The 16,897-nt window shown below is 42.8% G+C and overlaps 1 protein-coding gene across 2 annotated transcripts in view; it reads right to left on the minus strand.

Moving 5' to 3' along the window:
- Positions 1–2,499: 2,499 nt before the first annotated feature.
- grk3 (G protein-coupled receptor kinase 3) overlaps positions 2,500–16,897 on the minus strand; it is a 77,017-nt gene continuing 62,619 nt past the window's right edge. For both annotated transcript variants that reach the window (XM_038734140.1, XM_038734141.1), the window contains exons 17-21: positions 14,565–14,660; positions 10,973–11,135; positions 10,751–10,887; positions 7,886–7,999; positions 2,500–7,793 (exon numbers count right to left, since the gene is read on the minus strand). In XM_038734140.1, coding sequence (XP_038590068.1) covers positions 7,632–7,793; positions 7,886–7,999; positions 10,751–10,887; positions 10,973–11,135; positions 14,565–14,660 — 672 coding nt within the window. In that variant the 3' untranslated portion in view covers positions 2,500–7,631. The remainder of the gene's footprint in view (positions 7,794–7,885; positions 8,000–10,750; positions 10,888–10,972; positions 11,136–14,564; positions 14,661–16,897) is intronic.

Here is a 16,897-nt window from a genome sequence, read left to right on the forward strand (position 1 = left end):
TCTTGAAGCCCACCGGGTCGCCTGCTTGAGCTAAGCTGCTTAGATCGCAAATACAAAAAGAAATGTTTAAGCTTTTGTCAATATGGACATGCAACACATCAAAAGATTGGTTAGATTCTCCACAATGTCATTGTTCAGTTTATTTTACGGAAACAATTCAGATTTGCCGATAAGACGAGTATACTGATTGAAATAAACAGTTGGATAGAAGCCTATTTCCCATCTTTGCTGAGCACGAGTTTTGTGCAAAAGGAATTAGACGCCTATCCCAAATAAAGGCCGGGTGAGTTTAGTTATTGAAGCAAATAAAAGCCCGGGCTATTAATTGAAAAACAAACAAATAGTTCTTTATCTTCCCGAGAACGTTTAACCTTGAGTGTCTACAGTCGAATTAAAAGCTCTACGTCTCTTAAGTGTTTGCAGAGCAGCAGTCTCTCATTGTGGATTAACTGTTGGCTAAAGAACACATACTGTACTACATTTAATCCCACTCCCTTCGTCACTTACCGTCTGAGGAGCAGCAGCTGAAGCACCTCTGGATGTCAAATCCTCAATTACTGCACATGATTAAAACTAATGCCATTATACAATAGTTACCTTATACATTTATTCCCACTGCAATAGGTTCAGTTTATTATTAGTAATATGTCATTACTATTGTACATACTTGAGTTAGTGCTGTATACATGTTGTGCACTTTTCTTACAACAGTTACATTACAGCTCTGCTTAAATGTAAAGAAGGCTATTTTTCCACCTTAAGTCCCCGGCAGGTCGTTACAAGGTCAAAACACAACAAGTTAGTTTCTCACGCCCGGATGGCAATGTTGGAGTATCTTATGTGTCGCAGTTGCCCTGTAAATTCAGCATTTTTCAATAAAAACAAATCTTAACAGGAAAAAAAGAGACAATACCGGAACTCTTATATGAAATTATACTTGAGTAAAAGTACATTTGGAGGTCATATTATGCTCCTTTTCAGGTTTATAATCCTATTTAGGGGCTGTGCCAGAACAGGTACTGCTCCTCTTTTCACCGTGTTGGACGCTTTGTTTTAGCTAATGAGTGAAGCATCTCACTTCTATTGGAACTCTGTTGGGAGCTGCACATGCACAGTACCTAGTAAGGACTACTGCGTGTCACACTAGCCGCTAGGCGTGCATTATGAAGCGTTATAAAGTGATCCAGCTACACTGTATTGCCAAAGGTTTTGGGACATGCCTCCGAATCACTGAATTCAGCTGTTCCAATCACTTCCACAGGTGGATAAAATCAAGCACCTAGGCTGCAGACTGCTTCTACAAACATTTGTGAACGAATGAGTCGCTCTCACGAGCTCAGTGACTTCAAGCGTGGTACCGTGATAGGCTGCCACCCGTGCAATAAGTCCATTCCTGAAATTTCCTCACTACTGAATGTTCCACAGTCAACTGTTAGTGGTATTTTAACAAAGTGGAAGAGATTGGAAACAACAGAACCTCCACCATGAAGTGGTAGGCCACAGAGCAGGGTCAGTGCATGCAGAACAGCTACAGACCTCCAAACGTGGCGTGGCCTTCGGATTAGCTCAAGAACAGTGCGTAGAGAGCTTCATGGAATGGGTTTCCATGGCCGAGCAGCTGCATCCAAGCCTTACATCACCAAGTGCAATGCAAAGCGTTGGATGCAGCGGTGTAAAGCACGCCGCCGCTGGACAGTAGAGCAGAGGAGACGTCTTCTCTGGAGTGACCAATCACGCTTCTCTGTCTCACAATCCAATGGACGAGCCAGGAGAACGGTACTGGCCTGACTGCATTGTGCCAAGGTCCATAAAGACATGGATAAGCGAGTTTGGTGTGGAGAACTTGACTGGCCTGCACAGAGTCCTGACCCCAACCCGACAGAACTCCTGTGGGATGAATTAGAGCGGAGACTGCGAGCCAGGCCTTCTCGTCCAGCATCTCTGCCTGACCTCACAAATGAACCTTGTGAACAGCCTTCCCAGAAGAGTTGAAGCTGTTCTAGCTGCAAAGGGTGGACCAACTCCATATTAAACCCTACGGATTAAGAATGGGATTAACCTTCATGTGCTTGTAAAGGCAGGCGAAAACCTTTGGCAATGTAGTGTATGTTAGTGAAGTAAAGGCTGGACAGTTCAGGAGCAGTGTTCTCTGTGGGAGATGGGAACTCCCTTTGGGCTGGACTTTGCAAACCTATTACATGCACAAAAAAGATTAAAACACAAAAAAGTAAAGGGAAAAAAGCACAATATGACTTCTTCAGGCAAAATGTCTTGTCAAAAGTAAAAGTATTCACTGTGGAAAAAGCCCCTTCAAATGTTAAATTTAAGTTAAGTGAAGTTTACAGGGGTCCCGAAAGACAATAATTTTTAAATCTTATGCACACACACACACACACACACACACAATATACATACACACACACACACACACACACTTTACAATATCTTCTATTTAGCTGTTACAAGCTCGCAAAAAAAAAAGCAAATGTGACACGAAGCAACACGGAAAAAGGATTTTTATTCATGAACTGTTTTTACAAGCAGTCCAACACGCAACTTCCTACCTGTCTCCAAAAACAAAACAAATCATTGAAATAGAATAAATTTAATAATAATCATTGAATAATGTTATCAATTATATATCAGTATTATCATAACCTTAATGGCAATAATAATTCCAAAGCCAGTAGTACTTGTGTTTGTCTGTGGCATATGAAAAACAATGAGAGTTTCTGATGGGTGTCAAACCGGAGGGTTTTTTTTTTCTACAGCGAGCGCTCGGCTGAGGCTCGGACACGTGGAGGAGAGACGGAGCGAGAGAGCTCCCCACACACGCAATAAATATGAAAGAGCAAAGAGTCCTGTATTCAAACAAAAATAATCATCTGGAACTCGCAGGTACAATATCTAAAGTCTTTATGTGCAAGATTTGAGCTGAAGTCTTCACCACAAACAATTATACTCACATCAAAACCCCCGACCTCCCCTGAACAATTTCATTTTGTTTTCTACATTAAATCTTTTAAATAAACCTAGAGCATTTTGTCATTTCATATACACATATATTTATATATACTTTGATTTATTTTTTCCTATAACGCCATCCTTTTTTGTTAAAATTGTCTTGTGTTGAGCGTGTTTGAGCAGAGAATCTGTGTATCCCAAAAAACAAACAAACAAAAAAAAGAGAGAATCCACTGCTTGAGACATACAAAGCGATAATGAAGCGCACGTATGCTCACACACACACACACTCACATGACATAAACACAGTGTGAAAGGAAACGTTCAGCCACGAGTCGAGAGTGGACACACACACACACGCGTCTTCGTTTGGTCACAGGTTCAAACCCCTTCAGAGGCTCCACCGAAAACTTCCACCGCGAGACTTTGTGTGTGTGAACTTGAGTGTGTGTTTTTTATTCTGCTTGAGTCTGGCGGTGAGGAGGGTCAAAGAGTTCAGACAAAGGTTGGCTTCCCATTGGTTCCACTCAATCAGCAACAGTTATTTGGCACATTTAACAACTATTAAGTAACACATTTGGGCAAAAAAAAAAAAAAAAAAGGTGCAACAACATAAACGTCAATAAAAACAAAAACCATTTTGGTTTACAAAAATAAAAGACACCTTGAGAGGTGACAACATTTCTTTATAAGACGATAATATCTCCCCCTGACTGGTAAAGGCTACAAAAAAAATAATAAAATAGAAGAACCATCGCAATGCACCCTTAAATCAACCTTTACTGTAGGTCAAACACGTTGCAGCTCCGGGAATGCTTGGACGTCACAGGCGAGGACACTACTGCATGAAAAGTAAAACCCCTGAAATTAATCTATGTATCCAACAATAATAATCATAAGAATAAGAATAAATCCTCCGTCTGCTCGCTGCTGCGTTCTTCTTCACCGCTATGACTCTGTGCACGCCGTAAAAAGGCCCGATAAAAAAACAAAACGTTTCACCTCATCTGACCTGTGTCGTTTAAGGTACATAAAATCATAAATTAGAGGGAAACTCCACCCTGAAACACTTTAAATACACTGATGCATGTTTGTCTTCTTCCTGCAGGTGACTGGGCGAGTGTGACCGATTAATCTGCTCTCTGAATATCGGCCGTTTGATAAACCCAAATCGGTCGACTGCTTTATGCGATCACACTTAACGTATTGCCATCCTGGTACGAGCAGCGACGCGGAGAAACAACCGGAAAGTGTTATTTTAGAGCAGCGGTTCTCAAACTTTTTCTGCCACGTCCCTCTTTAGAAGCAAAAAAAAAAAAAAAAAGTTCCCCCACCCGCCCCAGCAAAAGCAGATTTCATTTTTATCAATCAGTAACAATACAGGTGATTAAAATAAACAAGATTCAGGATAGCTAAATAGCCTTGTGTTTGTTTATGCAGCTGTAGGTCCGCTCAACATCCACGACCCCCCCGCGAAGTGGCTCTGCACCTCCACAGTTTGAGAACCGCTGCTTTAGAGTCAAAGAGCTTCTTTCTGACGAGCCGGAGTTGGATAAGACGGGGAAATGTTTTTGTATGACGGCAGAGTTGTTCATAATAAAGTTTAGAGTTGTTTTGTTGCTAGCAGCTCGTTTAGCTTTGCGGACGACACACTTTGTTCCTGAAACTGTAATTTGCTGCGAGGGCTAAAAAAAAATAAATAAAAAATACTACGTACTGACAGCATAGCACCACGTTCATTAGATTTAACTTTAATTGACTGACGGACTCCGGCTGTGTGTTTTTAGATCAGACTTGCTGGAGCCTTAAAGACAGCAAAATAATAAATCTGCTAATTGTTGAGTTATCTCGTTATATTTGAATTTTTTTTAGGTTTGAAACATCCAAATATTTGTGACGATGTGACGGCGTTTACATTCATTTGTTAAGTAAGTGTGATTTGTGGTTCTAGCTCAGCGTTCCACCTTATAAACCCCACACACACATTTCAGCCTGCAGGAACTCAGTCTAGACTTCCCATGACTGCCATCGAGGTTTCATTTATTTGTTTCTCCTTCGTCCTCGTGATACAACAGCGCGGGTGACGGGAGGTCCAATCAAAGCTCTCGCTCAGAAGTTCGCCACATTTCACACGATTAAGACTCTTTAACTACCGTTTCACTCCGACTTCAATCTAAAATTGAAGTTTCTGTCTCGCACTAACGACTCAGGCGCCGACGCTGGTAATTACGATAAACCTGATGCGTCATGAATGCAGCGTAAGATCCATTTAAAATCACACTGACATTTGTAAAAACTAAAAATCCAGCCTTGGATCATAACGTCACTCGGAAGTGTAGACAGGGACGGTCACGCATTTAAAACATTGTAAATGTCACCGTCTGCAGCGACTGAGGCGAGTCGAGAAGCGTAAGTTTGAGAGGTGAGGTTAGCAGAGGAGGTGGTGGACGTTGCAGAAGCGTAAACAGCACGCCGGTAACGCCGCACGGGGGCTGTATCGCTTTTGCGTGCTAACAAATAAATCGTAAAATGTTTAAGTTTGTTAGAAGCATGAAGGGTCCCAATAGTTTTAGTCTGACATGCTGCCAAAATCCTGTCAGATGAGCTCAAGCACCACTTATTTACGGCTATTAATGACATACGTAGTGATGATGGTGACAATCGTTTAAAGTGGTTGTGAAACGCTCGATGTCTGTTTTTCTTTGCTACGACCGCCCGAAGTGACAGGAGCGGGAGGTTTCAACTCATTTTAACCTCGCTGCTCGTTAACACAAATCTGGGGATTTGATTTTAACCAAACGGTAATTTTCACGAATTAGCTGCTGTACTGGACGCTCATTTATCTTAGAATATGGATAGTTAAACACCAATTTTATCGATTAAATGAGAAAACGTTTCTCTGCTCGCTAATAAATCCAAACAGGGTGGGTTTCGATTCAGGCGCAGCGGGTACAGGTTTGCAAAAATGCCAAACTAATAATCTGGCTTCTGAAATGTGAAGCTTTTTTGTCACGTGATAACAAGCAATTGAATAAATCACCTCGGGATTATAATAGGCGTCTTTCAGTACCTTGAAGACCAAATTATTAATCAATCAATGACGAAAATCCTGAAAAACTTCTTTACCATTTGCTCTTTCTACCTGCAGGCTGTCCTAAGGCATTCTGGGAAATGGAGGTCGACTCAAGCAGCACAGAACTAACAGGATGACGAAAAGGAAGAGTGCAAAAAACTGAAAATCATCAACTCTTCAATAAAGGAAAAAAAATACCCAGAGATGATCTGTGGAAATGCCTCCGTGACAGTTTGGTGCGTCTGAGGGAGGATTTCTCCTTTTAATTAGCTTCAGCTCGACTTCTTCATTCTCCTCCTTGCGTTCACACACACCGTCCAACATTACAGCCGCCGCCGCGTGACTGAAACTGTAAACCTACAGGATGAACATGAGCGAGCGGGACGATGACAGACAGACATTTGGCCCTTACAGAGGCGCTCGACCTCCACGTACTCAAACTGACACAGTCCGACTGAGGTAATGCAGCGCTGCGAGCGACTGAAAGCCTGTCCTCCCTCCCTCCCCCCCCCGACCTCCTCCTCCTCATCTTCCCGCCCCCCTTAAAAAGCCAGGACAGATTCACGAACAGGCAGACAGAGAAGTCCCCGAATATGCAAACACGTTAAAACACTGGAGGTGCACAGAGAAAGGCTGCTTATATACACTCAGAGTCGCTCCTCCTCCGCCTCCCGCGAGCCGTCGCCTTCATACACAACCGGTACAACCAGGTGGTTAAACCCAGATCCCCAGGTAGACCAGTCTTCATGGTTTCCCTCGGCAACAGGCTGCAGGTTTGCCAACCAACGGGATCTCTGTCTCTATGGTAACTGGCTGTACAAGAGCCAATGTGAAAGAGTCTGCGGTCCTTGTACTTCCTGTTTTTATAAGTTGGAATGATCAAACCGCCACCGGCCCGCAAACGCCACCAAGCCGGCGAGCAGGCAGGTCCTCCTGAGTGCTCAGGTGACAAGTAAATACTGATGTTGGCACTTTACGCACGTCAGTAACGAAGGGAGGAATGGTTACAGAGGGGGGGGGGACCAGGGGAGCAGCCTTTTACTTTGTTTTTCCTCTCGAAGAAATACATTCCTCGCTAAAGCTCGGTGTTGTCACCTCAGAGAGGGCGGGCGCTGCTCAGCCGGCCAACAGCAAAGCTGACCGGATCTTTAGCTCTGTGAGGGTTTGTGGAGGAGTCCGGAGTCCCGCCCCCTTTCAGATTTTCTGGTTCAAACAGGGCGAGGAGGTGGTGGAGGCGGTGCAGGAGGAGAGCGGGGAAAGGTAGAAAGACGGGCTCGTCCGTCCTCGACACATTCATGCAGAGGTTCTTCACATGCTGACTCATCCTTTCTTCCTCTCGGCAAACTGGCAACGTCCCGTGGCAGACAAAAAAAACAACAAAAACTATATCACGCCTATGATTGGTCGTCGTGTTCAGAGTGTGTGTGCGTGTGGTGGTAAGAGGCTGGTGGGCGTGGTCCATCACACGCTGCGAGGCGTCGTGGGAGGGAGTCGGGGCAAACGTCCTGCAGCTGATGAGGAGGGGGGATGCAGTGTGTGTGTGTGTGTCAAAGTGTGTGTGTGTGTGTGTATATATATATGTGTGTGTGTGTATTCACAGGCCATTGCTGTTGCGGTGTGTGAGGGGAGGTTTGGAGAGCTCCACCACGCCGGCCCGGCCTTTCCCGATGACTTTGGGGGCCCGGCGCAGCAGCTTCTGGGCTTCTGTGAACGCTTCGGTCAGCTCTTTCTTCCACTGCACGAACTCCGGGTCGCTCTGCGGACAGAAAACAACAAACAAAAAAGGGATCAGCCGTTTTGTCGTTCTCTCGCCCGACAGAGATCCAGAGAGCGGCTCGGCGGTCCTACCTCGCACTGCAGCACAAACTGCTTCCCTCCTTTGATGCGCAGCAGGATGCACTTCTTGTCTTTAACCTGCGTTTCTTCCACCGTCACAATCTGCTCCATCGTCAGCAGGTTTTGCTGTGAACAAAGTTGACAAGTCAAAAACGAGCAGAGGGGAAGAGCAGAATACAGACAGTGAAGCGTCGAGGCGGAACTGATTACTAAGGACAGTTACTGCAGAACTAAGACTTTACTCCCTATAAAGAAAAGGTAATATGACAGCAGCAGGCAGGCCTTGAATATTTATCATCAGGCCTGTGCATTTAAAAGGTTTCAATTAAGATGCTGGTATTAAAAAACATTATTAACCCTTAAAACCAAGAGTTTCACTCCCTTAAAGTGGTCATATTCTGCTTTTTGTCTTTTCCCCTCTCCTTTATTGAGTTATATTCCTTTTTTGTGCATGTAACAGGTTTGCAAAGTGAAAAAGCCCAAAGGGAGTTCCCATCTCCCACAGAAAACTCTGCTCTGAACTGCAGCAAACAGCTCGTTTGTAGTCCAGCCGCTTCCCTTTCATCCTTCTGAAGTCACAGCAAAATGCACGTCATAACGCTCGCCAAGCGGCTACTCTGACACGGCCTCAAAAACACCGGTGGAAACACAGTGAGCTGCAGCACACAGCTCTCCTCTCCCTTCCAAACACTAGCTACCCTCCAGGCAGTCAGTGGACATAAAGTTGTTCCTGTGATGTAGAGACAGAGCTCAGTTAAAACTTTATGGATACAGATTAATAACTCACCGCTCTGAAACTCTCGCTCCAGTCCATGTTGCCAAGCTGGTCGGCAACACGTACAGCTGAATCAAAGCTGTTTACTGGCTTCTTGCTGACCCGCCCTTCTCTGCTTCTGATTGGCTAGTAGTCCTTAACTAGGAACTGAGCATGTGCAACTCCAAGAGGGAAGCTTCCGGTCAGAGAACTGATGCTAATGCGGAAGTCCCTTAAACCTGCATTCTATTGAACGACCAGCAGGGGGCGACTCTTCTGGTTGCAAAGCATTTGAAATGATGGTAAAATGTTTCTACTTCTCAGCTGATTTATTCCCTCAGTAAACTCTTTCCTGATGAGTTTATGGTCTCAGTCACTAGTTTCAAGTCTTCTTCAACACAGCATGATGTTCATTTAGTAAATTATGGTCCCATTTAGAGGAAAACAGACCATAAAGCAGAGTATGTTTCAGGGCGGGATTATCTATGATTGACAAGTCGTTACCATGGCGACCTGTCAATCAGGCTAGACTGACTCGTACCCTCGGCACTGTGTAAATTTAACCAGCGCCTTTGGTAAAAGCTTATTAGGAGTCGGCTGTTCACTTTCTCTGGTGAGCACAATTAGTTTTAAGACTCTTGTTCGCTACACAAAGTTTATCAGCCCTGTTAAAATGACGGTTAACCTGAATAACTCGAGGCTTCAAAACTACAGTCCACAAACCAACAGGTGATGTCACGATGACTACGTCCACTTCTTATATCCAGTCTATGAGCAACTCCCAACAAAGATCACGTAGAGACGAGATGTATCACTCCACAGCTAAAACAAAGCCTTCAACACAGGGTGAAAAGAGGAGCTGCAGCAATGTGCAGTATGACAGAAAAATATGGTGTTTATTGAAAATTAAACCATGTAAACCTGCTCTGGTACAACCCCTGAATAAGATTTTGAACCTGAAAATGAGCATAACATGACCTCTTTAATTAACAGGCTCATGGGATAGTAAGTGCAGGTCAGACCGACAGTATTCACTGGATTACTGCTGATTCTGTAGAAAACCTATAAACATTATAAGGCTAAAAGGATTTATGGATGTTATGTTCTGGCAGGCAGCACAACCAACGTGAACCTGTTCCTGCTGAATAACTGACGCTACGCAGGTTGGGGCTTGGCTAGCACTAGACGGGAGACCTCCTGGGAAAACTAAGCTGCTGCTGGAAGAGGTGTTGGTGGGCCAGTAGGGGGCAGTCTTCCCTCTGGTGCTAATCTCTCTAATAAAGACAGGAATCTCTGCGTGAATCAACCTCACACGAGGCGGTTGCTGCGGACCAAAGGGAGTGCAGTGTCGCATTTGGTACAATTTGGACTCGCGACACGTTCAGAATTAATACATTTTGACTAATTACAGTACAGTGCGAGCCGCTCTGCGAGGACGGGGCTCCAATGTGGTGGTTCCTTGTTTAAACGGACTTACTGGCAGGTTTGATAAACGTTAGAAACGAATGCTTTGAAATGTTTTTATGACATTCTAAGGAAGCGCTGAATATCTAGCAGCATCTCCGCCGTTGTTATTTTGTCATTATCGCAGGTTGGTTGTAGGTGAAACAAACGGCAGACGCACATTTTGAACAATCACTGCACTCTCTAAAAGAGCAATATAAATGTGATCCATTCGCCGTTTTTACGTCAGACAGGACTCAAAGGGTTAACACAGCTTTAAAAGTAAAAAGACTTCCACCGACTTGCTTTTGACTTTCCCCAGGAGAAAGCTGCTCTGAGTTCCTGCACTTGAACGCCTCCCACGGCGGCTCTTCCCGTCTCAAGAGGGATAAAAAGACTGAAGCACACTACTGAGTCTTAAGCAGGGAGGTGGACTACGGCTCTAAACACCTTGTGGACAAAGACAGCAGGGACGCTGAGGACACAGCAGGGACCCCGAACCATGGCGTTAACACTCACCTCGTCGTTCTGCTTTTTAAAATGTTTTCGCCACTTCCCCTTCAGTGTGGCGTCGGGACAGACAGACAGACAGACAACGTTCACACTCTGACAGTAGTTATCCCTCTCTTTACACGTTAACATAAACACACAGAGCGAAACATGACGAGGGGTAAACTCACCCGTGACTCGCCCTCGCCCCTCCACTCCACACGGTTGGGGAAAAGATAGAAGTACCGGCGCTGCCACTGGGTCAGGAACGGGTTCCCCAGCTTCAACATGTAGCCGTGCATTATGCAGTCCTTTCCGAAGGCGTAGTCTGCACACGGACACACATGGTTAGAACATCGAGGATTTATGCGTTTGCCGCCAGTCATGATCATTTTCCTCGCGGTTATCTTTACCCTCCTCGTGGCCGAGCTGCTTGTTCTTCGCCCTCTTGCGAGCCTCGTTCTTGTCGGTGTCCGAGTTGACCGCCTCGTAGACCGTCTCTGCCACTTCCTGCTGCCAGCGCTCCGATATGACCAGAGGAAAGTTCTTGTACAGCTCCTGGTCACTGTCCAGCAGCTACAGGATGGACAGACGGGGAGAGAGAGAGAGAAGGTGCAGGACGTTCAATAACTCCTCTGAGAACAGGCTAATGTTGTACTTATGCTAAGCTAAGCTAACCATCTCTCGACTATAGCTCCGTAGTTAACGCAGAGACTTTCACCAAGAAAGCATGTGGACGGATTTCCTAAAAATGTCCAACAATTCCTTTAAATACGAAGGTTTCTCGGCAGCAGCAGAATCATCACATCATTCAAGTGAAGTTTTTTTTTGTACATATCAACTCTTACAGATATCTGGATCTGACATTTTTTGGAGCTTTTAAAATTATAGAACGTGTTCTCTTAGCTTCCTCACCCAAGTATGCTGGATGAACATCTTTGGTGAGGAAGCTAAGAGTTAAGATTGGTTTCTTCGACAGAAATAAATCAGGTCAGTCTCATCAGCATAGATTTGACATTGTAGAAGCGGCTTTCATGTCTGTACTTGACGATGGCGATTTACTGTAAACCTCTTGATGCAGTTTATCATGCTGCCTTGCGGTTTATTACTGGCGCCAATTTCAACACAAAATTGTCTTCTATACTCACTAGCGGGGTCGCCAGGAGAACCGGTCACTGGTTATTATTCGTCTATAAAGGCGATAACGCATAAACTTCTCAGCTAACTGACCACTAAAATAAATTGGAAAGTCTGTGGTTATCAGACATGTTCCAGAGAGTGGTTAGTCTTAGAAATTCCTCAAGCCCATTCTGAGCTCAGGAAAATGGCCTTTGAATAAATTGCTGCGAATTCTTGGAATAAATTACATTTATAAATGACTATCGATTTATATCCATCAGAGCAGGCTGTTTATCTTTACTGTCACTGTAAGAAAGAATCCGGTGTTATTTGTTGACTCGCAGACACAAACGATCCTTTTGTTCTGACTTCCCGCATCTTATCGCTCTCACATCATCACACAGCGATTATTTATATTGTGTTAATGACAAGACTTATTTCTCCTGACTGCACAATGCAAATACTTCTACACTCATGTGCACAGATACACAAACTCGTAAATCTTTTTACTTCTTATATCCAACATACTTTTAAAAAAATGTGTTAACTTTATTTTATTTCTTTATATTTTTTAGTTTTTGTTTTGTGTTAGTTGTGTGTCTCTGTAACTGTTGAGGTTCGTTTATTTTTATGTAAACCGCTGCTTTTGCAACACTACAAATTTCCCTTCGGGGATGAATAAAGTATCTTTCCATCTGTCTATCCGTCTCTCTATCTAATCAGTGTCTGGGGAAATGTAAACAAACATTTGTCTTTTGTTTCTCTGCGAGTATCAGGGGGTGAACAACTCTTACTGCAGCCACATTCACGTTAATGAAGGAGGAATCTGTTGCTCCAGGAAAAACTAAGAATCACAGGAAGAAAACAACTACATGCTGTTTGAATGACTTCTTTCCAAACTGCCAATGCTTACTGTTAAAGAGTTTTACTTATAGTAAAAATAATGTTATTAAATGATCAGAAACTTTCCATATGATTTGGGAAGTACAAACTAAAACCTGGTCAAAGAGGAAGCTCAGCGATCCTTTCCTTCCTCTGCGACACTTCCGCAGCCTCGATGCATTAACCTGCCTTTAACTGCACACATCACAAAAGTAATACACGGGAAATAATCTATATATTTAAAGAAGCAGGCCTCCCTGTTAGCATGTAGTGATCAGTTCAGAGATGCTGGACAGCGCGGCAAAGTACTGTGTTTTTATGGCTGTATAATGAATATGACTGATCAGTGCTACGACCAGCTGCAGCTTCTCACTGGAGCCAACATTTGTCCATCAATGTGAAAAAAGGAGGATCAGTGCTGCATACAAAATTCATTTCACAGGTTTCCAGCGAGTTGCTTTATTTTCAAAAACTGAAGAAACTGGACATTGTTTTGTTGAGGCGAGAAATCAGCTGTGTAGAACTTCAATATCAGCAAGTTTTACCAAAGTTGATGGCGAATCCAAAATGTGCTCAAACGTTTTTGGGCTTGAGAAGCTCCACAAGCGCCCACGAGGTTAGTAGTGGTGCCAGCCAGCCGGTCACTCCCACAGAGCGCCCTGGTGCCGGTTACTCAGACCACTGCAGCAGCAGCAACAGAGCAGCAGAGGAAAGGCCACAACTGTGGTGGGATAGTTTGAATGTTCGTACCGCTGTTATTCTGTCGTTACAATCGGAGTAAAGGTTTAACATTTTAAAGTAAATCAAGAAACATCTGGCTCGTGATGTCGCCTACAGAACTTTCTCCACTTATAAGCACTTTGGAAAAATAAACTACAAGAGTAGTATATGAAAGGGGGCTGTTGCTTTCTTATTCTAAACAGACATTGTTAGTGTACAGGTGTGATTTGCTTTTATTTTCTATAGTTAGAAAGCAAAAATCTTTATCTTTTTAGCAAAGATTTTTTAAAACCTACTTGGCAATAAATCAGATCGTGAGTTTATTGTTTTGGCTGTTATCTCCACAGTTCTGGCTAAGAGAACGCTCTTTTAGTTGTGTTAGCAAACATTAAGTGCAATAATAAATCAGTGAATTACAGGAGGAGCCTACTCTTGTCCATGCATTTAAAACGCCTCAACTAGACTGCTATAACTCTGTATGTTGGAGCGGCTCAGTCGTCTCTCCGTCGGTTACAGTCAGTCCAGAACGCAGCAGCTCGACTTCTAACTGGAACTAAACAGCCCGAGCACATTACCCTTGTTTTAGTCTCAATCCACTGGCTTCCTGTGCGCTTTAGGATTGATTTTAAGATTTTACTACTTGTCTTACTTTTAAATTTTAAAACGGGTTGGAACCTTCTTGTTTATCAGAACTTTTACATGTACACACTCCGGTCAAAGCACTGAGGTCATCCAATCAGATGCTCCTCGATGTCCCCAGATCCAGGCTAAAAACTAAAGGTGACCGAGCCTTTTCAGTAGCTGCTCCTAATCTTTGGAACACTTTACCTGTTGAAATAAGAAATGCCGACTCCTGACACTTTCAAATCCTTGCTAAAGACGTATCTTTATTCTTTGGCCTTCAAACAGAGTTGACATTTATTTTATTTTATTCTTTTTCTGCTGTTGTCGTCATGTATATTTGTATATTACTTGTTCACTTAATGGTAACAGCTGTGTGCTGGAGATCAGTAATTCACTTCAAAGATATTTAATTAGTTAAATTGTTTAATTAGGGTTAGGAGGTAAAATAATAGACAAAATAATCGTGACTAGTCGACTAATCCAATAAATAATTAACAGATTGGTCGACAACAAAAATAATCATTAGCTGCAGCCCTATTGTGGAGATGAGTTTCTACCCATCGCCACAATCTGCTGCGCGTTTATCCTCGATCGTTTCAGTGACATGTTGGACAGAGAGGGGTGGGTAATAAATACAGGGTATAGGTGTGTTAGCTTCACCTTGATGCCCTTGGTGTCCTCCTCGTCGAAAGAGCCTATGTCGAAGGCATCTGCAGCGTTCACCTCTCCCCTGGGAGGAATTAAAGGAGGAGAGTACTGGAGGAGCAGAAGAGAAAGACAAACAAGTGTGAGCGAAACAACAAGGCGACAGTCTGTAGTGAACTGTAGAACTGAGAGCCACGACTTCAGCTGACGTTCTGTCTTTAAAAAACGTGCCACACCGCTGGTTTTACACGTTTATCGCATCACTTCGCACCACAGCTCATCGTGTCGTTGCATATCAGATCTGTAAATGTGTTTTTTCCTAATCTGTAGCAAGGCGCCGGGTAAATGTGTATCAGTTATCTCTGTGCTGTACGATGAAATGCCTACGTGATCCTGCTGTAAACTAACTTCCCTACGGGGACAGATAAAGATTGATTGTGGCACTCGTGAAGCTCGGGTTTAGTAATTCGTCACAGTGAACATCAAGTCTGCCTTATTTTCCCGTGATGTGACGAAGCAGGACGACATTTCCCGCCACCTGAAACATGATAGCGTAACTTTTTTTTTTTTTTTTTTTTAAAAAGGGGTTTGGTACATCTGGTAAAACCATTAACAACCCTTCTGTTAAGGAAGGAACAAACGGGCTCACAGCTGTGAATGTACATCTGTGTGTTTCTGAGTCACACACCAGAAATCTAAATCTAATCTGAACACGATCGACGCTCGGTGTCGTCTTCTCTTCGGTAATGAGACGTCGTTTTGGTACCTGCATGTTAAACGAGTTGTCGTGTCACGGTAGGTTAAAGAATGAGGGTGAGGTGGGAAACTTCACTCACGACCTGGCTAGTGTTACAGCGACGAGATCGGCGGGTGAAATCTGACGCTGACCTATAAGTGAAAAAACTTCTTGTGTTACAATTCAAAAAAATGATATGAAGTTTCAAGAGTCTGCAAACAGATTTTCATGCCGTATTGAGACGTTCAGAAGGAAAAACATCCAAAAACTGCACAGAATGCATATGAAAAACTTTCTATTTGATCTTCCATCTACTAAGTGGGAAAAAGTTCAATACTTGATTTGAGTTTAGATTCTAAATTCACTTTAGAGCTGCACTTTGGTTTGTAAAATGTCACGTCGCTGATCTCCTGCTGACCCTCCGTTCAGTAACACAGGAAGCTTTAAACTAGCAAGAAGGGATAAATAACGACACAGAACCACGTGAGGAAGTATTTTAGTAGGTGTAGCATTGTCTGTAGAAGTGAAGCGGTTTGCTGCTTTGAGTAGTTTTACCCCGTGCAACAAATCTCACAATGTTCTCATTCGTTCAAACGTACGTAACGTCTGGTCCTTTAAATCTTAATATTTAAGCCCAGACAACAAATAAAATTAGTTTAAATTGATACAGAAGTTCAGAAAGCATCCAGAAAAACCTATTTCAATCAAGTACTGAAAACCAACAACAACGTTAACTTATACAAAGCTGGGCTCAGTTTTGTGTAATAACTATAGAGAGAAATTAGACAAATGCATATTTCATGACAAGATTTACAAATGTGTTCTTAAATTAGGGCGATCGTCTCTATTTTCACATTGATTGATCTGATCGCCAGGGGGCAGTGTTACGTTGCAGAGTTAACTTCAATGCCTTAGTTTTTCTATAAGCACATGGCTCTGTTTCAATGTGTTTATGAGAGAGGGAGAGAGGGGGGGGACCTCATGCCCTAAATATAAATCACTAAGACAAAATTATTATTTTGATTGTTTGATCAGATTTTTTTCAATGAATTAATATTTATTATTTTTTGTCTATTAATATACACACACGTTTACGGTTTTAGCCACTTTATCTAAATTTTTAATATATTTCTATTCCCCCCCCCCCCCACACACACTGTATTATTTATTTACTTTTATTTTTACGAATACACACACATTATTTATATAGTTTTTTTTTTCTATCAACACACACAATTCATTTTCTTATTTAATGAAATGTATGAAATTAATTGTTCTTATGTAATTTATATGTAGCTTTGGCAATACTGTTATACATTCATGCCAATAAAGCTGAATAAAGGTCACATTAACAAGGACAGACCAACTAATTTGAACAAATGTAAAAGTATTTTACAAATAAATAAAACATTCCTTAAATAAATCAGTATTTTAATAGATATATCCGACGGTATAAACATGAACATAAAGCTTTCAGATATTTTTACATGGACTATTCCAGTGTCATGTGACCTACGTTTTGGAAACATACACATTTGTAAATCTTGTTTTTATCCGTTTATCACAAAATACGCATCCGTCCTCCATATTGAGACAAAAAGACTTCCTCTGG

The sequence above is a fragment of the Micropterus salmoides genome, unplaced genomic scaffold, assembly GCF_014851395.1.
Source record: "Micropterus salmoides isolate LMB-PRFRI ecotype aquatic unplaced genomic scaffold, ASM1485139v1 Ms_hic_scaffold_20, whole genome shotgun sequence".
NCBI classification, from domain to species: domain Eukaryota; kingdom Metazoa; phylum Chordata; class Actinopteri; order Centrarchiformes; family Centrarchidae; genus Micropterus; species Micropterus salmoides.